Raw genomic sequence first — 20273 nt, 5'->3', positions numbered from 1 at the left:
TTTTTGTTTTGTTGTGTGCTGCTATTAAGTATAATGACAATAAAGTTGAATTGAAATGAATTGCATCCCTTTTGGACAGATGTTGAGATGAGTTATACTTTCGTCTTGTGTCTTCTTGGCCTAGAACCTAGCTTTATGAAGTCTTGTCTTATCTTGTCTTATCTTATCTTACCTCCTCCCACTGGTGGATGTAGCGTATGAGCCTGGAGAGCCTCAGCAGCCGCAGCAGACTGAGGATCTTGGTGAAGCGCACAATGCGGAGCGCCCGAGCCGTCTTGTACACCTCCGAGTCAATACCCTTCTCCACGATGAGGAAGATGTAATCCACGGGTATGGAGGAGACAAAGTCCACCATGAACCACGTCTTCAGGTACTTCTTCTTGATTTTCTCAGGGTCCAGGATGATCTCTGTGTTGTCCTCGAACACGATGCCCGTCCTGAAGTTGAGCACCAGGTCCATGAGGAAGAAGGTGTCAGAGACCACGTTGAAGATGATCCAGGGCGTGGTGGTCTCGTCCTTGAAGAAGGTGATGCCCACAGGGATGATGATCAGGTTTCCCACCATGAACATCAGCATGGTGAAGTCCCAGTAGAACCTGGTGGTGATGGGGCAGAAGAGACGGATGGTTTGAGGTAGTTTAAGGGAAGTCAACACATTATACTCAGTGTGTCACTGAGGTCTGGTGTTTGTTTTTAACAGTAGTTGCATTGTGTTTTTCTATTGTTTTCTTTGACCATGGACAACTCTGAGGATGGATAAAACTGTTTTTATCCAATGACCTCCCCCAAACACACACAGCCACACACACTCCCAGCAGATACATACAAACATATGTAGCACTTTCCCCAACAATGACAAACCTCTGGACTACTATTAAGGACATCATCAGTTTAGCACTTATTTAATGGAGAATATGTTTGGCCTCATGTCCATTCTCAGTGAGGCTGATACATGAATTAAAAGCCGTGTTTAAAATTCTATACTATGGAAAATAAAATACTGTGGTGCAGAGGAGAGTGGACGATTGCACTTTTGTGTTGACCAATTAATTTAAATATACTGTAATTTCCTTGTCTAAATTGCATGTTGCTTATCACAACAAGACCGCACTTTCAGATTCCTTGGTAGGCAGTCAAACCTTATTGTATATTATTTTAACAGCACACACATCAAATGGCGTCTTAAGCCATCCTCCTTTCACTGAATACAACTTGAGGAGACAGTGCTGTCTAATCAGCTGATAGTAGAGTTCTCAAACACAACAGTAAAGTATAGCCTACACAACATTCAAAAATTGCCACGAGGGTTTGGATAGTTTAGTTACACAGAGAGTTTGTAAAGAGAATTAGTGTCAAGAACGTGGCCTCCCGTTTCTGCTCAGCATGGTTTGTGTCCATATTGAAAGATAAAGATTAAATAAATCAAACTTGAGAAATGCAGTGCAGTAAATACTTTACAGATTTTTTTTTCCATTCTATCAAAACTAGAATCTCACCATACTGTGCAAGAAAGGATATAAACTTAAAATTGTACTGTCAATCTATTATTTATATAGGACGGTATAGTTAAGGTTGGATACCAACTTGAGGTGTGTGTGTGTGTGTGTGTCTGTGTGTGTGTGTGTGTGTGCGTGTGCGTGTGTGTGTGCGTGTGTGTGTGACTGAGTCATGAGCTGTATGCCTGATGCCAGAGCTAAATCCAACATGGTGACTCGACCCCGTGTTTGGATGGTCCCTCTCTTTGGATGTCCTATTGCGCACATCAGTTTTGTCCTATCATTTGCATCACAGACTTGCTCATACCGCATTTTGGAGAAGTATATAATATTTATTATATCAATTATAAGTATAATTTAGTACAAGTAAGTGTATGTTTATTTTCAGTCAGGCCAGCATGCAAAATATGAGGTACACTGGACAACATATCAGTCAATTTGATGGGAAAAATTGCTCTTGAAAGCCATATTTTATCAAATTGGCTACATTTCAATTAAATGCATTTTTTTAAATTTAATAAGATAAGAAAACAATGTATGTATCCCCAGAGGAAATTCAGGAAATTAATCTCTTTATTTTAGTTCAAATCCAGCATCCATTTTTTTTTTTGTATCCCTATTTGATTGTTTCTATTCATGTAGCACTTTGAGTTTCATGTTGTGAGGAAAGGTGCTAAAAATATTTACATTTATACATTTTGAGCGATAAAATATATTCATATAATATTTCTCAGTCATGTTTTCTGTCCATACTTCATACTGGACAGAAAGTTGTGAATGAAAAGAAACTCAGCGTTAGGAGCTGTCCATGGTTCTGAAGGTTTGTTCGCGTCAAACTTACTCCATGCTGGAGAAGTTAAGTAGTGGTGTTTACAATGCTGTGACTATGTGTGTGTGTGTGTGTGTGTGTGTATGTGTGTGTGTGTGTGTGTGTGTGTGTGTGTGTGTGTGTGTGTGTGCGCCCGCGCGCGTGTGTCCCAGAGATCATCAACCATTAAGGCTTGACTAAGTAAGGCTCTTTTAAGAAAGTTGTGGGATCCTGTGGAGATACTTGTACTATGGTACTCGTTGTTGGTTCACCCCGTCCCTCCACCACCTCCTCCCACACTGAGTCACTTTGCCCCGTACCTGAAGTCGCTGTACGGGTGGATAATCCAGTTCCCCGCCGATTTCACTCTATCCTGCTCCTTCTCCACCGCCTTCTGGCTGCCAAACATACGCAGGGAGAACTTGTTGACTCCGGGCTGCAGCATGGAGCTGAACTGCCGCTGCATGTAGGTCCGGTTGTCCCTCGGGTCTCCATCATCGGGGATGATCTGACAGCCGTCCTCGGATTTCCCAAACGTGACGGAATTCCTGGACTGGGACTGCTGGCTGGGGGGCTGCCCGGGCGTCGGGGAGGGGTCCCTGATGTTGGAGAATGACACCCTGGAGTCCTTCTTCTCGGCTGCCGGGGTGACCCCGGGTCCGTCGCCCCCCTGGCCCTGCGCCGCCGCCCCGACGGAGGAGCCCGTTCCGTCCATGCTGGAGTCACATGCAGCGTGGCCCGCGGTCTGCTTCTCCTGCTGACAGAGGAGGGAGGAGAGGCTCCCGGAACTGTTTGGGTCCCGTCTGCAGTCGCCGTTCTTGTTGCATATCATGCCGATGGCTCCCGGTGCGCTCACGGAAGCGCTTTCGCAGTGTGCGCTCCCAGGGCGGGCAGGCGCATCTCTCCGGCGCGGCGGAGCGGAGGTTGTGACGGGTCTGAGAGGCAGCCGGAACCCCGGATCACTGCTGGACCAGGCTCCCCCTTCTGGTGCGAAGATATTAATGGCAATGCCTCCACTGACTGCTTTATTGGGTGATGGGGACGGTTGCAGGTTCGAGTCTCCATCGCCCTCACCATCCATATCACAGACAAACAGCACAGCCGTCCGGTGGATCCATCCCGAACCCTGGAGACATCGGAGGGTGGAGGAGGTGGGTTCAAAGAAGGGAGAAGAATGAAAAGAGGTGTGTGTGTGTATGTGTGTGTGTGTGTGTGTGTGTGTGTGTGTGTGTGTGTGTTCATAAAATCAAAAAAAAGAAAAAAAAGTCATACCATTGTATACTATTATTGTATACTACTATTGGACACTTGTATACCCTTGTACAGGGAAGTCAGTTGTCAGAGGCATCGATAACTCGGCTCAGGAGTCAATAGATGTTCAAGACCCAAAGAACCGCTGTCTAGATATTTACAACTTGAATGATATCTCCATGTGGCCTACTACTTCTTAAATGTTGAATATCCCCATGTACCAGCTCCAAAAGTTAAATGTCCACGCATACCACTTCTAACAGTGAAAAGTCCCCATGTACCACCTCTAACAGTTAAATGTCCCCATGTACTGTATCACCTCTTACAGTTAAATATCCCCATGTATCACCTCTAACAGTTAAATGTCCCCATGTACCACCTCTTACAGTTAAATATCCCCATGTACCACCTCATAAGGTTAAATATCCCCATGTACCACCTCTAACAGTTAAATGTCCCCATGTACTGTATCACCTCTTACAGTTAAATATCTCCATGTATCACCTCTAACAGTTAAATGTCCCCATGTACCACCTCTAACAGTTAAATGTCCCCATGTACTGTATCACCTCTTACAGTTAAATATCCCCATGTATCACCTCTAACAGTTAAATGTCCCCATGTACCACCTCTTACAGTTAAATGCCCAATGTACTGTACCACCTCTTACAGTAACATGTCCTAATGTACCACCCCTAACTAGTGAAATGTCCCTGTGTACCATCTCTTAAAATGAAATGTCCCCATGTACCATCTCTTATCGTGAAATATCCCACTGAACCACCGCCAACAGTTAAATGTCCCCATGTACAACCTCTTACAGTTAAATGTCCCCATGTACCGCCTCCAACAGTCAAATGTCGTCATGTACCACCTCTATAGTTAAATGTCCACATGAAACACCTCTTACAGTTAAATGTCCCCAAGTACCACCTCTAACAGTTAAATGTCCCCATGAACCATCTCTTAAAGTTAAATGTCCCCATATACCACCTCTAACTGTAAAATTTCCCCATGTACTGTACCACCTCAAACAGTTTAATGTCCCCATGAATTGTACCACCTCTTACAGTTAAATGTCCCCATGAACCACCTCTAACAGTGAAATGTCTCCATGAAACACCTCTCACATTTAAATATCCCCATGTACTGAACCACCTCATACAGTTAAATGTCCCCATGTAACACCTCTTACAGTTAAATGTCCCCAAGTACTATACCACCTCTAACAGGTAAATGTCCCCATGTACTGTACCACCTCCTACAACGAAATGTCCCTATGAACCACTTCTAACAGTGAAATGTCCCCATGTACCACCTCTTACAGTTAAATGTCTGAATATATCACCTCTTACAGTTCAATGTTCCCATTAAACACCTCTAACAGTTAGATATCACCATGTACCACCTCTAATGGTGAAATGTCCCCATGTACCATCTCTTACAGTTAAATGTCCCTATGTACCACGTCTTACAGTTAAATGCCCACATGTACCACCTCCAACAGTTAAATGTCCCCATGTACCACTTCTCACAGTTAATGTCCCCATGTACCACCTCTTACAGCTAAAGGTCCCTATGTCATGTACCACCTCTTACAGTTAATGTCCCCGTGTACCACCTCCAACAGTTAAATGTTCCCATGTACCACCTCCAACAGTTAAATGTCCCCATGTACCACTTCTTACATTTAATTGTCCCCATGTACTGTACCACCTGTTACAGTTAAATGTCCCTGTGGCAGTTTTGCCTGCCACACCCCACCCGAGTGAGTATTGATTTCAGGGCCCTCCGGCACAGAGACACAGATGACGATGTGTTGTAGACACCAATTTATTGGAGAGGAGGAGGCTAGGTGGAATTAGCCCGGAGCAGATCGAACATGTCATGACAGGGCTCCCATCCTGAGTGAGTGTAAGGGTGGCAGTTTTACCTGCTGCTCGTTAGACCAGCCAATGAGCAACAGCCATTCTGACCCAATCATCCAGATCCAGGTCAGTTGGAGCCGCTGAACCAGACCATCCCCACACAACAGTCCCCATGTACTGTACCACCTCTTCCAGTTAAAGGTCCCTATGGACAACAAATGGTTCCACCCTGTGTCCAACTCCACTAAACTACCTGATCATGGTGTCTCAAGACTCCAATTTGTGGGTCTATTAATTCAGTTAAATTGGAAGAAAATATTTGAAAAATTGCACATTTTTGGGGAAAAAAAGAAAGTTGCAAATCCGCAAAATAATCCCTGCCTGGAAATATTAACTGCTTAATCTACAAAAAAATAAAAAATAAAATACTTGAAGCAACGCTTTTCACAATATGTTTGTGGAGTTCGGAGCAAGAATGTTCGGTCTATTGGTTGAAATAAGGATTTTCTTTATTGTGAGGTTCTTTTTGTAGGTCTGTATTGATGAACGATTTTTATCACTTTATTTAAAGGCTCGGAGTCAGTTACTCTGCTCATCTGGTTTGTGTTTCTGTGTTTCAGATCTGTTTTGCTAAGTGTAGTCATTGGCCTGGGCCCCAAACTGCTCAAGTATTCCACCGATGCCTTCTGCTGCCCCCTGCTGGTCCATAACTACACCCTGATCCGAAATCTCTATCAGTTAGAATCAGAGTAATCTGTCAAGTACATTTTCATATGCAGGGAATGTCTGGAGAAGGGTGGGTGCTTTGTTGCACAGACGAGTAGCACAAAAAAAAGCTGCATTGAACACAAACACAGTCATACCTCACATGAAGGACATTGAGAACAACGTGTACATGGATTGTTTTGGGATTTTGTGGTTGTTGTTCAATGCAACATCACCACTGTCAATTGTCCAACCATGAATGTAAATAATCACATCAATAAATGTTCCAACAAGGAGTAGATATAGACACTAGGGCTCTAAAACTGGATGTACCTGGGGCCACAGCCCAGGTTGTCTTCTCCTCTGGGCCACATAGAATATCAAGGGGAAAAACACACACCTTGTATTTCTTTACACCCCGCATTATTTGTGCTAGTTAAGGATTATCACAGTGCATGTATAGAATAGTGGTAGGCTGAGGGTGCAGGACGACCTTGAACTTACTGAACGAACCAGTAAAATTAAGAGTGGTGGCAATATTTAAGGTTCATGGTCTAAAATCTGGCACATGCGATATTGGAGCTTGAAAAAAAAAAACATTAGGCGCTGGTTTATGACATCACTGGCTGAAGTTTGGGGTTTTCTGTGTGCGTCCCAAAATGATCAGTACAAGGGATTAAACATTCGATCCTGTATATTATTGTATGTCCATAAAAATACAAGCAAACAAAACAGGTTTAGCATTACATAGTTTTGTGTAATCACTACAAGCTTATGGAAACATTACTTGGTTGTTTTCTTGTGGATTGCTTTTAAAAAAAAATGTTAAGACCTATACTAGACAAATATTCAATTTGCATCTGTAAAGTGCTTAAATGCACTATGCAAGCAACTTTAAAGTGTCATTTATTTTGGAATAACCTTAAACAAAAAGACAGTAAAATATTAAAATCAAATAATTTTATTCAGATTGTGCAAGTTGGTACAATCGAGTGTTCAATGTACTTGGTCAGCTGTTAGGCAAGATCTTTTGCACACTTACAACTTGGCCTTTTGATATTAACATAGTTTAACTGTGAAATGGTACACACCCAGTCATCACAATACTTATCAGGTTAAATGGCTCAGAGGTGCCGCCAAAGCGAAGGACAAAGTGACGCGTTTCTCTGAAGTTCCATCTCAGACCACATCCACCTCAAAGAAACTGCACAATGTTTGCCTTTCTAGAATTAAATCAATTGACTTCTTGGTAATAGTCGGTAATCAGAAACAACACGGCTCTTGCACTTGGTCCGTAACAGATCTTTATTGTTGATGTGCCCAGAGCAACACGATTGACAGTTTAATCTAAGCTTTTAGATATTTCCATAGTAATAATAAAAACATGAAATACATTACAGATTCTTTGCTTTCACACTATGAACAGTCCATTTCTTACACCTAAAACTAGGTTGACAATGCCTTTGAATAGTTATTCCTGCATAATTCTACATGTTGCCTTTTTTCAAATACATCATCTTAAAAAGGAAAAGATTTTTTTTTTTGATTTGTTAATGAAAAAATATATAATTGCCAAGGAAGGTTTGTGCAGTGGAGGAAGGTCAGGGCAGGTGTCTTAAGTTAAAAGCATCTGGTTATTATTGCTAAAAGAAAAAATAATAATAATAAAAACGGCAATGACGCACTCGGATCACAAACACTTCACCTCCTTCCCAGGACTCATGCTGCTTTACACATGGTTTTCCAAGCCACAAATACAAGAGTGCGGGCTAAGGACTGTAAGGGTCAGTGGAGAGGAAGCATTAGCACAAAACATCCATCAATATAGCATTCCCCACGTGAACACAACATTTTTCTTTCATTTTTTAATTTTGTAACCCACTACAGACAAAAAGTTTGCTAAAACAGCAGTGAAACTCATGCAAATATTCGCCCCCGTGGCCTCAAGCTCAAATACGCTCCATGGCTGCACAATGTGGAGAGGAAAATAAAGTAAAGTGAGAAGAACTCAGTCTGTTTCTCATGACATCAACACACAAGCACAGAAGTTATTTAAAAATATCAGGGTGCACTATATGATGTGCCACACAACAGCTGAATGCTTTTAAAATCCTGGATCCTTATCATCCGGACGTAATCTGGGAATGACGGAGACAAAAAACAATAATAATTATAATAATAAAAAATAAATAAAAAGACTACCTTCATGCACAAATCAGTAACATCACAATGATAGCCATATTCAAGGATACAAAATTGTCGATAATTTGATTTTGTTTTCTACCAAGTACTATATCAAGGTTTACGATGAACTAGCCTGCCTCCTCTCCGTCAGACGCACCTCTTTCTTCATTCTTAGTTTGAGTTCCTTTGCCTCACAGCCTTGTCCTTGTGGTTTGTGTCGGAATTGCTCTTCCTGAAGGACGGTGGGATGAAGGACATGTGGTAAGAAGCAGAACACCTGATTTGACATTTGGCTCGAGATGCTGAAGTGGATCTAAAGGCACTTACAGAGGAGCGGATCCTGAGTCGTCGTCTGGACACCGGAGAACGGCCACGAGGGGGAAAACACAGAACAAAGAAGAGCAAAATCAGCATACAACAGACGGAGAAATGCAGTCTAACTGAGTTTGTTGACAGAACGTAGTGTTTGCGACACATGCGCCCCTTTTCAACCCAAGCGGCGCAAAATGAACGACATCCTTTGCAACATGTGCAGCACAAGGCTGAACAAGGCAATGGAAACACCAACAGATAAATAAATATAGCATGCCAATCAATCGCATTGTTGAAAGTGTCCATGATGGTAGAGGCTTTTTAGGGAAATTTTATTCAACCTTTTGCGTTTGTTGCATTACAGACACGCTTCATTTCAGATTGTAACACACTGGTTTGCCACTATCCAACCAAATAACCAATACAAATAACTTCTCTACTTTTATCCCCGACGGTAGAAATAGCATCTTTTAACAGACTCATGCAAAGTAGCCTCTCCGCCGGCACAGCAGAGCAGCATGAAGCGGTGCCAATGTCAAGATAAACAAATATCTGACGCAGATTTACAAGACAGCATTCCAGTCCGTCCATGGTGTTCACACCAGCGCAGGAGCATGTTATGTTAAGAGTGATCCAAACTTTTATTCACGAATGAGACAAATGACAGGTTCTGATTTAAAAAAGCTGTTAATTTAGCATGCATTAAGTTGAAGATGCAAACAGCATGCAGACAGGATGTAGAAACCTAATTTTGCTTTTTCCATATACACTCCAAACCATTGCATCATTGTTGTATTCTGAATGTTATTCAACTCTTTCAGTGGCTAACAAAAAAATACATTTTGATTTGATTAACTAATGAAACCATATTAAAAAAACATGTTATTCTATATTCTGATTTTAAGGCCAGTGAAAGAGCGACGGTTTTCAAGTCAAATCCTCTCAGAACTGGCCACTCAAGAGGCCGAAATCTGTTCACAAGCCGTCATCGCAGCTCAACCACTTCAGTCCGACATGCAGTTTTGATCACTTACCAAAACGCAAAAGCAGCAGCAAACAAGGAAGTGAAAGTGTAAATAATAAAATAAAAGTTTCTCACAACTGCTTCAAAATAGATCAAACGTATTACCATGAGGACAAATTTAAGACTTAAAAAAATAAAATCTTGTATCATATTGTACTCCTACTGTAATGGCAAATTACATAACAGTAAATATAAATATTTCATTACATGAACTACATTAAACAAATCCCTCAGGCCTTTCCTAGTCAGCCGTTTGCCACTGGAGGGCAGAGTTTGTAAAAGCGCTTCACTCCACAGCATCATATCAAGGTCAAGGTCATTATGTGTCCTTTCTTAATACTGAAGATCAGATGCATTACAGATTGAGGGTGAATAACATGTGATGTCTTGGTATTCAGAGGAAAGTTAATTCCTCTGCCCAACATCAAATGTTACTTAAGACTAGGATGGATTTTAACGCAACTATTAGCAGGGTAACAAATTCAGTTCTTATAAATGGCTGCCAACTCTGGAATCTAAGGGACACTGACCAATGGAATAAAAAAAAAAACAACTGCTGAAAAGAAAAAACAAGTAATCCTTTGTGCCTTTCTTTTTAATGTAAGTTTACACCACAAGTTGACAGTGCATTAGGCTTTGGGCGATGGTACAAAATTCCAATGCGGTCTCCCTGTTCCAGAAGTGCAGGATTTATTATTTACAAGTATTAACACAAAAACATCCAGCACTTACTAAATTAAGTACCATAGCAACGGAAACAACGGGGAGACACGGTCCCGACAGTGGGGACGCACAGTTTTTTTTTTTGAACACTACAGAGTAAGGATTTGGACAGTCGCATAAATCGATTGTGTTTAAAAATTGTTTCATACATGTAGGAAACAAGACAAAAATAAATAGATCCAAAATAAAAATAGACACGGGAGAGTTAAGTTTACATTTTTCCCCCATTTTCCATACAAGAAACAAAGGAAACAAAATAAATCTTAATTATATCTATGAGATATTTTATATTGCTGTATTATAATTACAAGACTTGAATATTGAGGGGCATGTGGCCGAGGGGTGCACCTGCCCCATGGACCGGTGCTCGTCTTATCCGGCACGTGTTGAGGTGCAGATTGTCTGGGCAAGATATATTCATGTGGAACTCCCTATGAACCTCGGCACACAGCCGCTCCGCTGTGCTGCTCCAGTTGCCCAGAGCGGCAAAATGCCTAAAACCGGAGCTGGGGGTCCACGTCCCTTTTCTTTTTTTGAGCACCTGTCCCTCGGAGTCTCTGTACTACTATGGAACTATACTGGGACTATAGAGGGAAGGTGAGACCCGACCACCAGTAGCTGGAAGTGACTGATCCCAATTCAGATTCAATTTTGTTTTAAGCATCTCCCCCATAAAGGCTGAGTGATCTGGGTGTGAACTACGTACCATCGTTAATTTCATCAGGCTTTCTCCTTTTCTCATAGATGAAGATGATGGTGACGAGGACGATGACCTCAATCACGATGCCCAGGAAGGGCCACAGAGCGGCCAGACGGCTGCGGACACGCAGCTGGATCTTATCAGTGGCGGTGCCCAAATCGTTGGTTCCAGAGCAGATGTAGTCGCCCATGTCCTGCTCGATGCTCAAGTCCTGGATGATCAGAGTCGTCTTGTTTGTGGTGCTCTTGATTTCAAATTTTTCCACTGTGCCATTGGTGATGGGCTGAGGGTTGCAGACAAAAAAAAAAAAAAAAAAAAAAAAAATTTATACTAATTTCTACAGACCTACTCTCTAAAGGGAAACCTATAGTGAAAACGTCATATTAGCAGATTGTGGGTTGAACTGAAACGTACCGATTGATTGCCATTTGCCTCCACCTTGAACCAGGTCCAGTCGGTGGGCAGTGGGTAGCTGTGGCTCACACAGATCATAACGGCCTTGTCCCCCTCGTTGCCGTGCTCAGAGTGTTTGTAAGCCGCAACATGCGGGGGTGCTACAGCAGGTAAGAAGTCACTTATTCAGATCTATAGGGGCTATATCAAATCTGAAAACATCAAAATGCTAAACTAAAAACATAGCTGCAGGCAGGAATAAGGCAGGTGGCAAACAGCTTAGCAATTTGTACAGGTTATTTACAAAGCCTCTTGAACAGGTCAATTTATTGCCATGAAGATTTTATGAAGTAGGAATTGATGGTAAAATATTGATAAAATGAATTTTTGAAACTCATTACAAAATACAGATCAGGAAAATTGTCTTCAAATTGCAGCATGTACCGTTTGAGCAGACCAATCTACAAAGTTTAATACTTTGTTAATAGGTAGGTTTATTTCAGGAAAAATATTGCCAAAGTCCATGCAATAATAGGGATTAGATATGCCTTTCAATGCAACACCGTTCCCACTGTACTAAGGCACTGACACATTTGTGAGGGATTACTTACTTCTGACTTCAATTGCCTGCTGCACTGGTGGATCAGTCAGGAACACACATTCATACTTGCCACCCGACTGTGTCGTGATCTTATGCAAACTGCAGAAGAACAATGATACATTGTTAATTCTGTCCCCAAGCACCATGTATAGTTAACATAAATTATCTAAGCCAATTTGTATTTACTACTTTAGTTTTCCTTACAGGGATCTACAACCATCTACAGAAAATACATTCTGATCAAGCCACTTACTGCTAAATTGTTAGTGTGCCCACAAGACCATGAAACAATAGCAATCATCAATGGCTTCCCATTTATTTGGGGGGGGGGGCTGTTCACAAGAAAATGCTACAACAAATATTTTGAGTTCATGTCTGGTAATGACAATCAGACTTGTGTTCAGGGCTCCAGTTTCATATAGTCCTGCCTGCGCTTTCTTTCTGACGGGGGAATTCAGGTCAGAGCAAGCAAGTGGACTGCTAGCGGCACTTAACCCTGCTGCCAAGGCTACCGGCAAAGCTGCACGTCTGCACAGCCCATCTCTGTGCTAATCAACTGCCTGAGTGCACCCTCAGCTCTGCTGCTAATGGAGGGAGCCAAACAGAAATGGCAAGATTCAAAACAATAACTGCATTATTCAAATTATCCAAGACCATATTTGCGCTGAAAATGATGCAATATTTAGACAACTACATATAGAGTAGCTAATCGGCAGAACATCCCATGTGGAAAAGTTTGGTGAATAAATGGATACTTACTGAAGGCTGGTGTGTGGCGTGTCTGCAGTGGTCTTTGAATGATCTATGACTTTGCCATTGACTTGCCAGTGAGAGCCGTGGATAGGAAGGATGGAGTCTGTCAGGTTGCAGCTGAGAACAGCAGAAGTCTGGTTGCTGACCTCAGATGGTTCAGCGATGATAATGGGTGCTATAGAGCACAGAGGACATAAACAATTAGTTTGATTAGAAACACAAATGTTATCATTTATCATTCAAACACTTCCTGTTCCTGAAATTGTAGACATCAATGCTTGACATAAATAATTCAGATTTAATGTTCTGATAAAGACAACGATGACTACTCAATACAATAAATGAGTCATTGGCCATATAGACCACCAAAATAGGGACGTCATCTCATTTACAAAGTGTTGGTTGGGTTGAAAGGGACAGCCCACAATGAGTAACTCATCATCTGAGCGACAATCAAACATGCCCTGCACCATTTCATAGTAAAGAACTTACAACTAGTGGTTAATCCACAATGGTTATCACTTTAGGAAACAAATCACTTCTGAATATGTCAACCCAAGTGAACAGTTGAACAAAGGGGTGTAAGGAGGCACAGAGCGTTCCAAAGTGGATGCCATACATTACATCCAAGTCGGAAACTCTGTTCCTACAATGAATGGAAAGGAAAGAGGTAGAGCATTCATAATGGGATGCTAATAGATTTGGTAGTCTACAATGAGGTCACAGGGAAAGGATTGTACATTGAACACATACAGAAGAGGCAACCACATATATGATCAATTATTGGCAGATCAACTGCAAATAAGCAAATTAAGTGGTACTTTTGCTCTGTATAGGTATAAAAAAAAAAAACAACACACCAATTGTCTGGTTAAGAAGACAATACTGGACCACAAGGCAGAAAGTTGCCCGATGGCATGAATACATATGAATAGTTGCAGTCTTCTGTACACAATTTAGTCGACCATTAGCCGAAAGGAAAGGTCTTGAGGGAAACAGCAGTGTATTTTAGTGTTAGTATAAGTCAATAATTGACATCTTAAAGAAGCCATTCTAAAAACGTAATCTGACCCCTTTTTTTTTTTGTTTGTTTTTTAATAGTTTAGTCATCCATGCATTTCTTTACATTCCATTTAATGCAGGAGCCATTTGCAAGCTTCTAGCCTTATGACCAGTATTATATCAAAAACCAACCTTGAATCTTGGAACTGTGTCCAAGTCATTATAGGGGAAAAAAGGCATCAGATTCAAAGTCTCTGCTGTGTTGGGGGAAAACTGGTTCTAGGGAGAGGCCTAGTGACACATTACTATGGTTCTCTTGACTATAGGACAATCTTAAAAGTTCTTAAGGAGAGTAGGGGGGACAGTGTTGACCGGGTGGGGCAGGGCAGTAGATCGGGAAGAGGGTGAGTAACAGGAGTTGGACCGTTGGGATACCACTAGAGTGGGAAGACAACAGCCAAGCAACTTCGACTGGAATCTCCTACTGGACCCACAGCCACTCACTTTCGATCACAATAATGTTTGCCTGCGAGCGGATCCACTTGATTTTGGGCGTCTTCTTCAGTTCATTGCGGTCAGGGTCGTTGGAAGCGCGGCACTCATATGTGCCCGAGTCGTTGAGATTGAGGTTAGTGAGGTGAATGGTGCTAGTGCCGTGTGCGATATACGTGGCATTTATTCGCACACGGTCATTCTGCGCCCCATCAAACAGCTGGGTGAAGGTCTCATGGGGCTCTTCTCCCTCTATAAACCACCACTGTAGCTCAGGGATCGGATTCCCTATCACCTCACAGTGCAGCTCTGCACTGTTAGAGATCAGCTTTATTTGGGACAAGGGGGACTTGATGAAGCCCGCTGAGCACCATGTACAGTCAGCCCAGCACACAGAGATAAAGACATTGATTAAGATATTCATTAATATGGATATTGAATGTGTTGCAGTTTGAGGGATGTCGGTTGATTTGATGGGTCGTTGATGAAATGCAATGATTGATGGAGGAAAGCAAGCAGAAGACAGAAAAAAAATAGAAGTTAATTGATGATGACATTAAATGAGAGCAAGCACATAGAAAAGTCAGGGATTAGAGCAATTTATTAAACCAAATTATAAACACACCGTTTAGATCAGTTGTGTTACTCTGATCCATTAAGACATTTAAGAGAATTGCCATAAAATAGTAAAGAAAAAAAACAAAAAACATTACTCGAAAGGCATGCTTGAAAAAAAAAAAAAAAAAAAAAAACAAGACGAGGAGTGAATAACAGTACCCAAGTGAATAAATACACACTACTGAAACAAAAGATGAAAGGCAAGGCAGGTGAGATTGAAATGAAATCTAATTCAAGAAGAAAACAAGCAATGTTCATTTAAAAACTGATTCATGTCTACAAACTTGTCAGTATAGCCACCGCCTCAGAAATATTCTGCCAGGCTATGTATTGGCAAGGAAATGGTCATACAATCTATGCCATAAATTGGATTACGTGTGTAAATGTGAGTTGATTACAACACATACCCCATTTCAAAATCTGACTGTAAATATGAGCTGATTACACATATGTGACCCAGCTATGACTTAGTAAAGATTAAGGTTTTGGAAACAGAAGTTCTGAGAAGTCAGGCTTTAAAGTTTTAGAAGCATTTCCAACCTTGGAAACCTGGAAATACTCGATTTAGAGGAGGGATGAGCCTGGGGAGGCAGGACATGACGCAATGCCACAACTATTTATAACGTATTATATTGCAGCATGCCTTATGTATAATAAAGAATGCCATGCCAGGCCACGGACAAGGTAATGGCATTGGCTTTCAGGACGGCACACACTTGGAAACACTGATCCAGAATAATGCCAAATTTTTGTTTTCGATGACCGTGGATTCATAGAACAGCAGAGGACCCAAAACCCTGTTTTCAGGGCTTCGCTGTGGCACATTTCTTACCCACTCTCATAATATACAACCTTAAAACCCATGAAGAAACAAATTGAAAAACACTGGTGGGTCCTACTTGTTCAGCACCAGTAAGAGCAAAGACTCTTCCAGCACACTAGCCAAGGTCAAACTGCAAGCTGTGGTGCCTCTATGGATAAATATTGTTTTGCCCTGCAGAAAAAGAGGCACACCCTATTCTTTCACGTCACGAAACAGATAGTCAGTCCAAATGAGGTAGATCACAAAAACATGATTAGCAGTGCATATGCCTGCATTTGGGAAAGGTCTCTTTTCAGCAGGTATCAGTTGAAACAGGTCAAAAAGTGGTCGACCTATAATCTTGGTTCCAGACCAGCGTGCCTTTGTCATGTGACACTCTCGGCTAAAGTTTACCCAACCAAAGGTCACCTTCATAGTGCACTGTGCATGCTGCATAAGATGTTCAAATAAAAATAGGCTAGGCTGGGGTCCAGGGTGGGATCATATGTTTACCCAAATAACCTGATAAGAAAACCTATACAATTAAAAATCTCTCTCTCTCTCGACAAATGGCAGGCTATCAGGAGGAAAAAGCTTTAAAATGCACGGAAACTGTAAAACCTTTCAATGGCACAAAAGAAGAGATTAGGTAAATAAGCCCCAACCGTGGCCATACATGATTTTATCTTGATAAAAAGTCAAGGCTTATTGTAACCAACTGGCTGAATTCCAAAAGTACAAATTCCAAAAAAAATATGAAAAATGTTTCCTTTGAAAAGACAAAGAGAGTGAAATCTAATATCCTCAGGCAAACTTCAACACTAACAAAAGCCTCAAAGCAAATTTAAGGTTTCATGTTGAACAGGAAAAGCAAGGAACAATGTGAGGGATATTGTATTAGAACATGGACACAATTGTTTCCAATATGAAAACAATGACACTAAAAGGAGAAGTACTTGATCAAAAAGGTAAGTTATAGCCCTTTTAAAAATTCTGTACATTCACATCAAGGGTTAGCAGTGGGCAAAAAATGCCGGCCAACAATAAGCAATTTTGACAGCTTCAAAAACACAAACAATATTGCCATAAATATATATTTTTTTATTTTTTATTCATTTCTTTTTGGCAGATTAGTGGGATAATAAGCAGGGCAGCAGTTCCTCTGAAGTCAGTCCTAAGGCCACCACCCCAAAAATGTCTCCTCTGTTAAGACTAGCAAATAGCAATGACAGCAAATTATCATGACTACAACTCTTGGCTTATCTAAACAATGGAGAGAACCTCCAGAGACTTAAATATGGCTGAGTGTTTTCAGAATGACCTTTTGATTGGACACCTCTTAGGCAGTTGGAGCAAGAAAGCAGAAACCAAGTGGAAAATTGCACAAAATGTGTAAAACAGCTCATTCCCACTCCAAATGTTCCTCGACCAGGCGACCATTTTAATCAAAATCTAGGCCTTCCCTACCTGTCGAATTTGTCTTTCACAATAACCTACTTTTGAGCTTCTGAGACAAAAGTTATGCTACAGAATTAAGTGAAACTCAGGGGACATCTAAATTTAATCATGATCTACTCTGGAGCAGGCATTGGCAAAGCTGGGGAAGAAACTGGGAGGCAAATTATTAAACATTTCTTTGCAAAGGTCATGCTTTTCTATTCAACACTTGCAATGGAGAAAACTATCAAATAAATCTGGCTTGCATATACAATCGCCAAGATTCTGTGTATTACTTTTTAATTTCAGATTCTGTATTAATATGTGTAATTCTGCCAACTGCCATTACTGTTTGGGGTTCTTGCTTTCTAACAGCAACATCTTTTTTTTTTTTTTTTTTTTAGAAAACTCAAGTCATGGCTGGAGGTACATGACTTGGTACAATAGTCAAACCCAAAACCATATTTTTTTAAATTTTATAAAAGGGACAGCCCCAAGGTTTAAGAGGCTCATTGTAATAGCTTACATCACGGCTCAGTTTTGTTTCATTGGAAATCTTTGAAGGAATACATTTTGATGGTTGGCTGCATGTTCAAATTAATTTAAAAAGAAATAGTGATGCAATTGGGAGTGACATTTTTTGTCCATTCCATATCTACTGTCAGAACTTAAACAAGCTGACACAACTGAGCAAATGTCCCTAATGCTAGTTTCCATGACGCAACAAATTTATAAAATTACACTAATGATGTTAGCGAACACTTGCGAACCTCAGGCAACTGGCTGGGTGGAGAAGTTGTCAAGTAAACTTACTAACGTATAGATACAGAAGGAAGTATTAAAAAAAAATATATATATATGCAGCTTTATTAGGGGGCAGTAGACACGTTTCATTTTATTTTAAAGTGAAGCGTTATAAGCAAATTGTACCATTTCTCTCATAATTTCTGCCTGCCATTATTATTCTTTTTGGGGGGGGTTCATGAACATTTTGGGGAAGAAATGTTAGTTTTTATTAGTAGACCTGGAGGGTAAGATTGCATCAACATTTCTGATACATGAGTGGATCTGGCGGTCTATGCTTTTGACTACAAACGCTACCTACAAATACCGAATTATCTTGCCTGGCTGCCTCTAAGGACATGACATCATGTCAAGAGCAATTTATTCAGGGTATTTTGGGTTGGCTGAAATATAATTGTTTACTTTCAATTGTTAAACTAAGTTTGCAAATAAAATGCTGCAAACATTTCACCGTTACTGGTTAGCAGGTCGGGCTTCCTTCCCTGCAAAAAGTACTGCGCCAAATTAGAATGGTGCCTAAAAGGGGTTGTTTGTTTCGAGAAAGCCAGATGACGTACTGATTTAGCAAATTAGTTGTTGATTGCATAACACGGGTACCGCCACCATCGCTTCAGGCTGTGGACTTAAAATCAGCATTTCCTCATTAACTCACATTCTTAAATGGACAATGGAGCACTGGTACAATGAGATGAAATGGTAACCCACAACCATTCATCTGCGTTAACTAAGTTTGTGTGTATTCAAATTTTTAAAAAAGTATCTTGACATTTGTTTCAATGTAATAGAACAATTTCCTATTTGTACTAGAAATGAACAAAATATCAACAGTCATTAAACTCCCAAACTTTTGGATGAATGTGTTTTGAACCTTTTAACTGTTCCAGCGAGGATTTTAAACTTAAAGGATGTGACGGCTGCCATATGACAAAGCGTGACAATAGACGGTGCAAATAATTATGTTTGATCAAATTAAAGATAAACAAGTATTGAATGTATGTTGTAAAAAGTAAAGTGCTCGCCACTGGTCAGATGTGTTGACAGAAGCCCCAGTGCTCGCGGCCTTTAGGGAACTGCTTTACCAACTGGTTTACACCGGTTTCAGGTCATTCATCGGGGACGCAAATCAATGACAAATCGGCGCCGATTGTCGTAGAACTCCGAAGTGACGACGTCCAGCTCCACTACTGCACAGCGCTATGCAGCCATGTCCGCCAAACTGCTTCATTCTTAGGGATGGATAACTGGAAACATCACGACGGGACTGTGGAATCCAGCTAATCGAAGGCAGCTGTCAGTGGAGCGGCGATGAAAGGTTCGACTCATTTTGGCGATCCGGTGCTCGACGGTATGGCTCGGCTCTCTCGATACGAATCATTGTCAGAGGCCTTGGCCATGTGCACTGCCTTAGACCTTCGTTTAGTGGCACATTTCCAGATTGCGAGTCTTCGATACACTTGTGTTGCCGGATTGACTCCCGACGCCGAATCATTGCAGAGGCTCGTTTACAGTGAACACGTCGTTCGCGAGTCACGCATCACAAGTTAGGCCGTTTCTGATGTCACAGTTTCGTTAGCGAGGACGACCAATTGCGCTGACGAGCGGATTTCCGAGCGTTTACTTCCGAATTCCTTGAATCACCCGATGCCTTAACGTACCCGAATAGGGACATTATTTCCTATCACAGCGGAAGGGTTTCTCAGACTCTCATAACGGACACAGTGCCTCTGGAAGCAACATGGCTAACGCGGAGCTCTTACCTGTCGAGGCGCTGCCTCGGCTCAGGCACAGGCAGAGGGCGGCGAAAGCCCACAGCAGCTTCATGGCGAACGGTCTTGTCTTCTGCTTCTTGGGTTTTATGGCTTCAGCTCTCAACGCCTGGTCGTTAATACTCGGTGTGGCGCTGTAAGCTCGTCGAATAATCAACAACTACCGCCACTGACCCCCGGAGCCGCAGCGATTCGACCGAGGCACTGCGCGTCCTCCGGCTGCCTTCTCGGCGAGTGCTTGTGAACGAGCACGTAGGCGACGTCATTGTAGTGGGGGCGTGGCCGCACCCGAACAATGCTGCGTTCCGAAGCCATAGGAAATCGGTAATTTATAGTCCGGAGTCTCCGCTCTCAGCTCAACGTAGAGGAAACGGCTTATTGTGAAACGCCTTGACACGACAACGCCTTTGACGTTCGACTATAATGTCTATATAACAATGGCAGCACGTGTACTGAGTGGTGAGAAAGAAATCGACATGAAAGACTTTTCTCTAAATGAAGTGGAAAATGTTTAAATTAATACATTTAAATTCT

General features: G+C 41.6%; 2 protein-coding genes across 3 annotated transcripts in view; both read right to left on the bottom strand.

Moving 5' to 3' along the window:
* Positions 1–3142, bottom strand: part of hcn2b (hyperpolarization activated cyclic nucleotide-gated potassium channel 2b) — a gene marked incomplete at its 3' end in the record, with an annotated part of 61711 nt that extends 58569 nt beyond the window's left edge. The window contains exons 1-2 of the mRNA XM_080004498.1: positions 2625–3142; positions 173–596 (exon numbers count right to left, since the gene is read on the bottom strand). Of these exons, the coding sequence (XP_079860624.1) occupies positions 173–596; positions 2625–3136 (936 nt within the window). The 5' untranslated portion in view covers positions 3137–3142. The remainder of the gene's footprint in view (positions 1–172; positions 597–2624) is intronic.
* Positions 3143–7073: 3931 nt separating this feature from the next.
* bsg (basigin) lies at positions 7074–19965 on the bottom strand. 2 transcript variants are annotated; one of them, XM_080004288.1, is made up of 8 exons: positions 19731–19965; positions 12825–12993; positions 12076–12164; positions 11486–11625; positions 11078–11354; positions 8640–8664; positions 8470–8544; positions 7074–8266 (listed from the first exon to the last, which is right to left on the bottom strand). In XM_080004288.1, exons 1-7 carry the CDS (start codon positions 19792–19794, stop codon positions 8484–8486), a joined length of 825 nt encoding a protein of 274 aa, XP_079860414.1. In that variant the 5' UTR covers positions 19795–19965; the 3' UTR covers positions 7074–8266; positions 8470–8483. The 2 variants fall into 2 exon arrangements, with proteins under 2 accessions (XP_079860414.1, XP_079860415.1); XM_080004289.1 differs by having other exon boundaries at positions 8640–8652.
* Between the last annotated feature and the right edge of the window lie 308 nt (positions 19966–20273).

This window comes from Zeus faber (assembly GCF_960531495.2).
Source record: "Zeus faber genome assembly, chromosome: 1".
NCBI classification, from domain to species: Eukaryota; Metazoa; Chordata; class Actinopteri; order Zeiformes; family Zeidae; genus Zeus; species Zeus faber.
The sequence above is the reverse complement of the archived record's forward strand: the minus strand, read 5'-3'. Positions and strand labels throughout refer to the sequence as shown.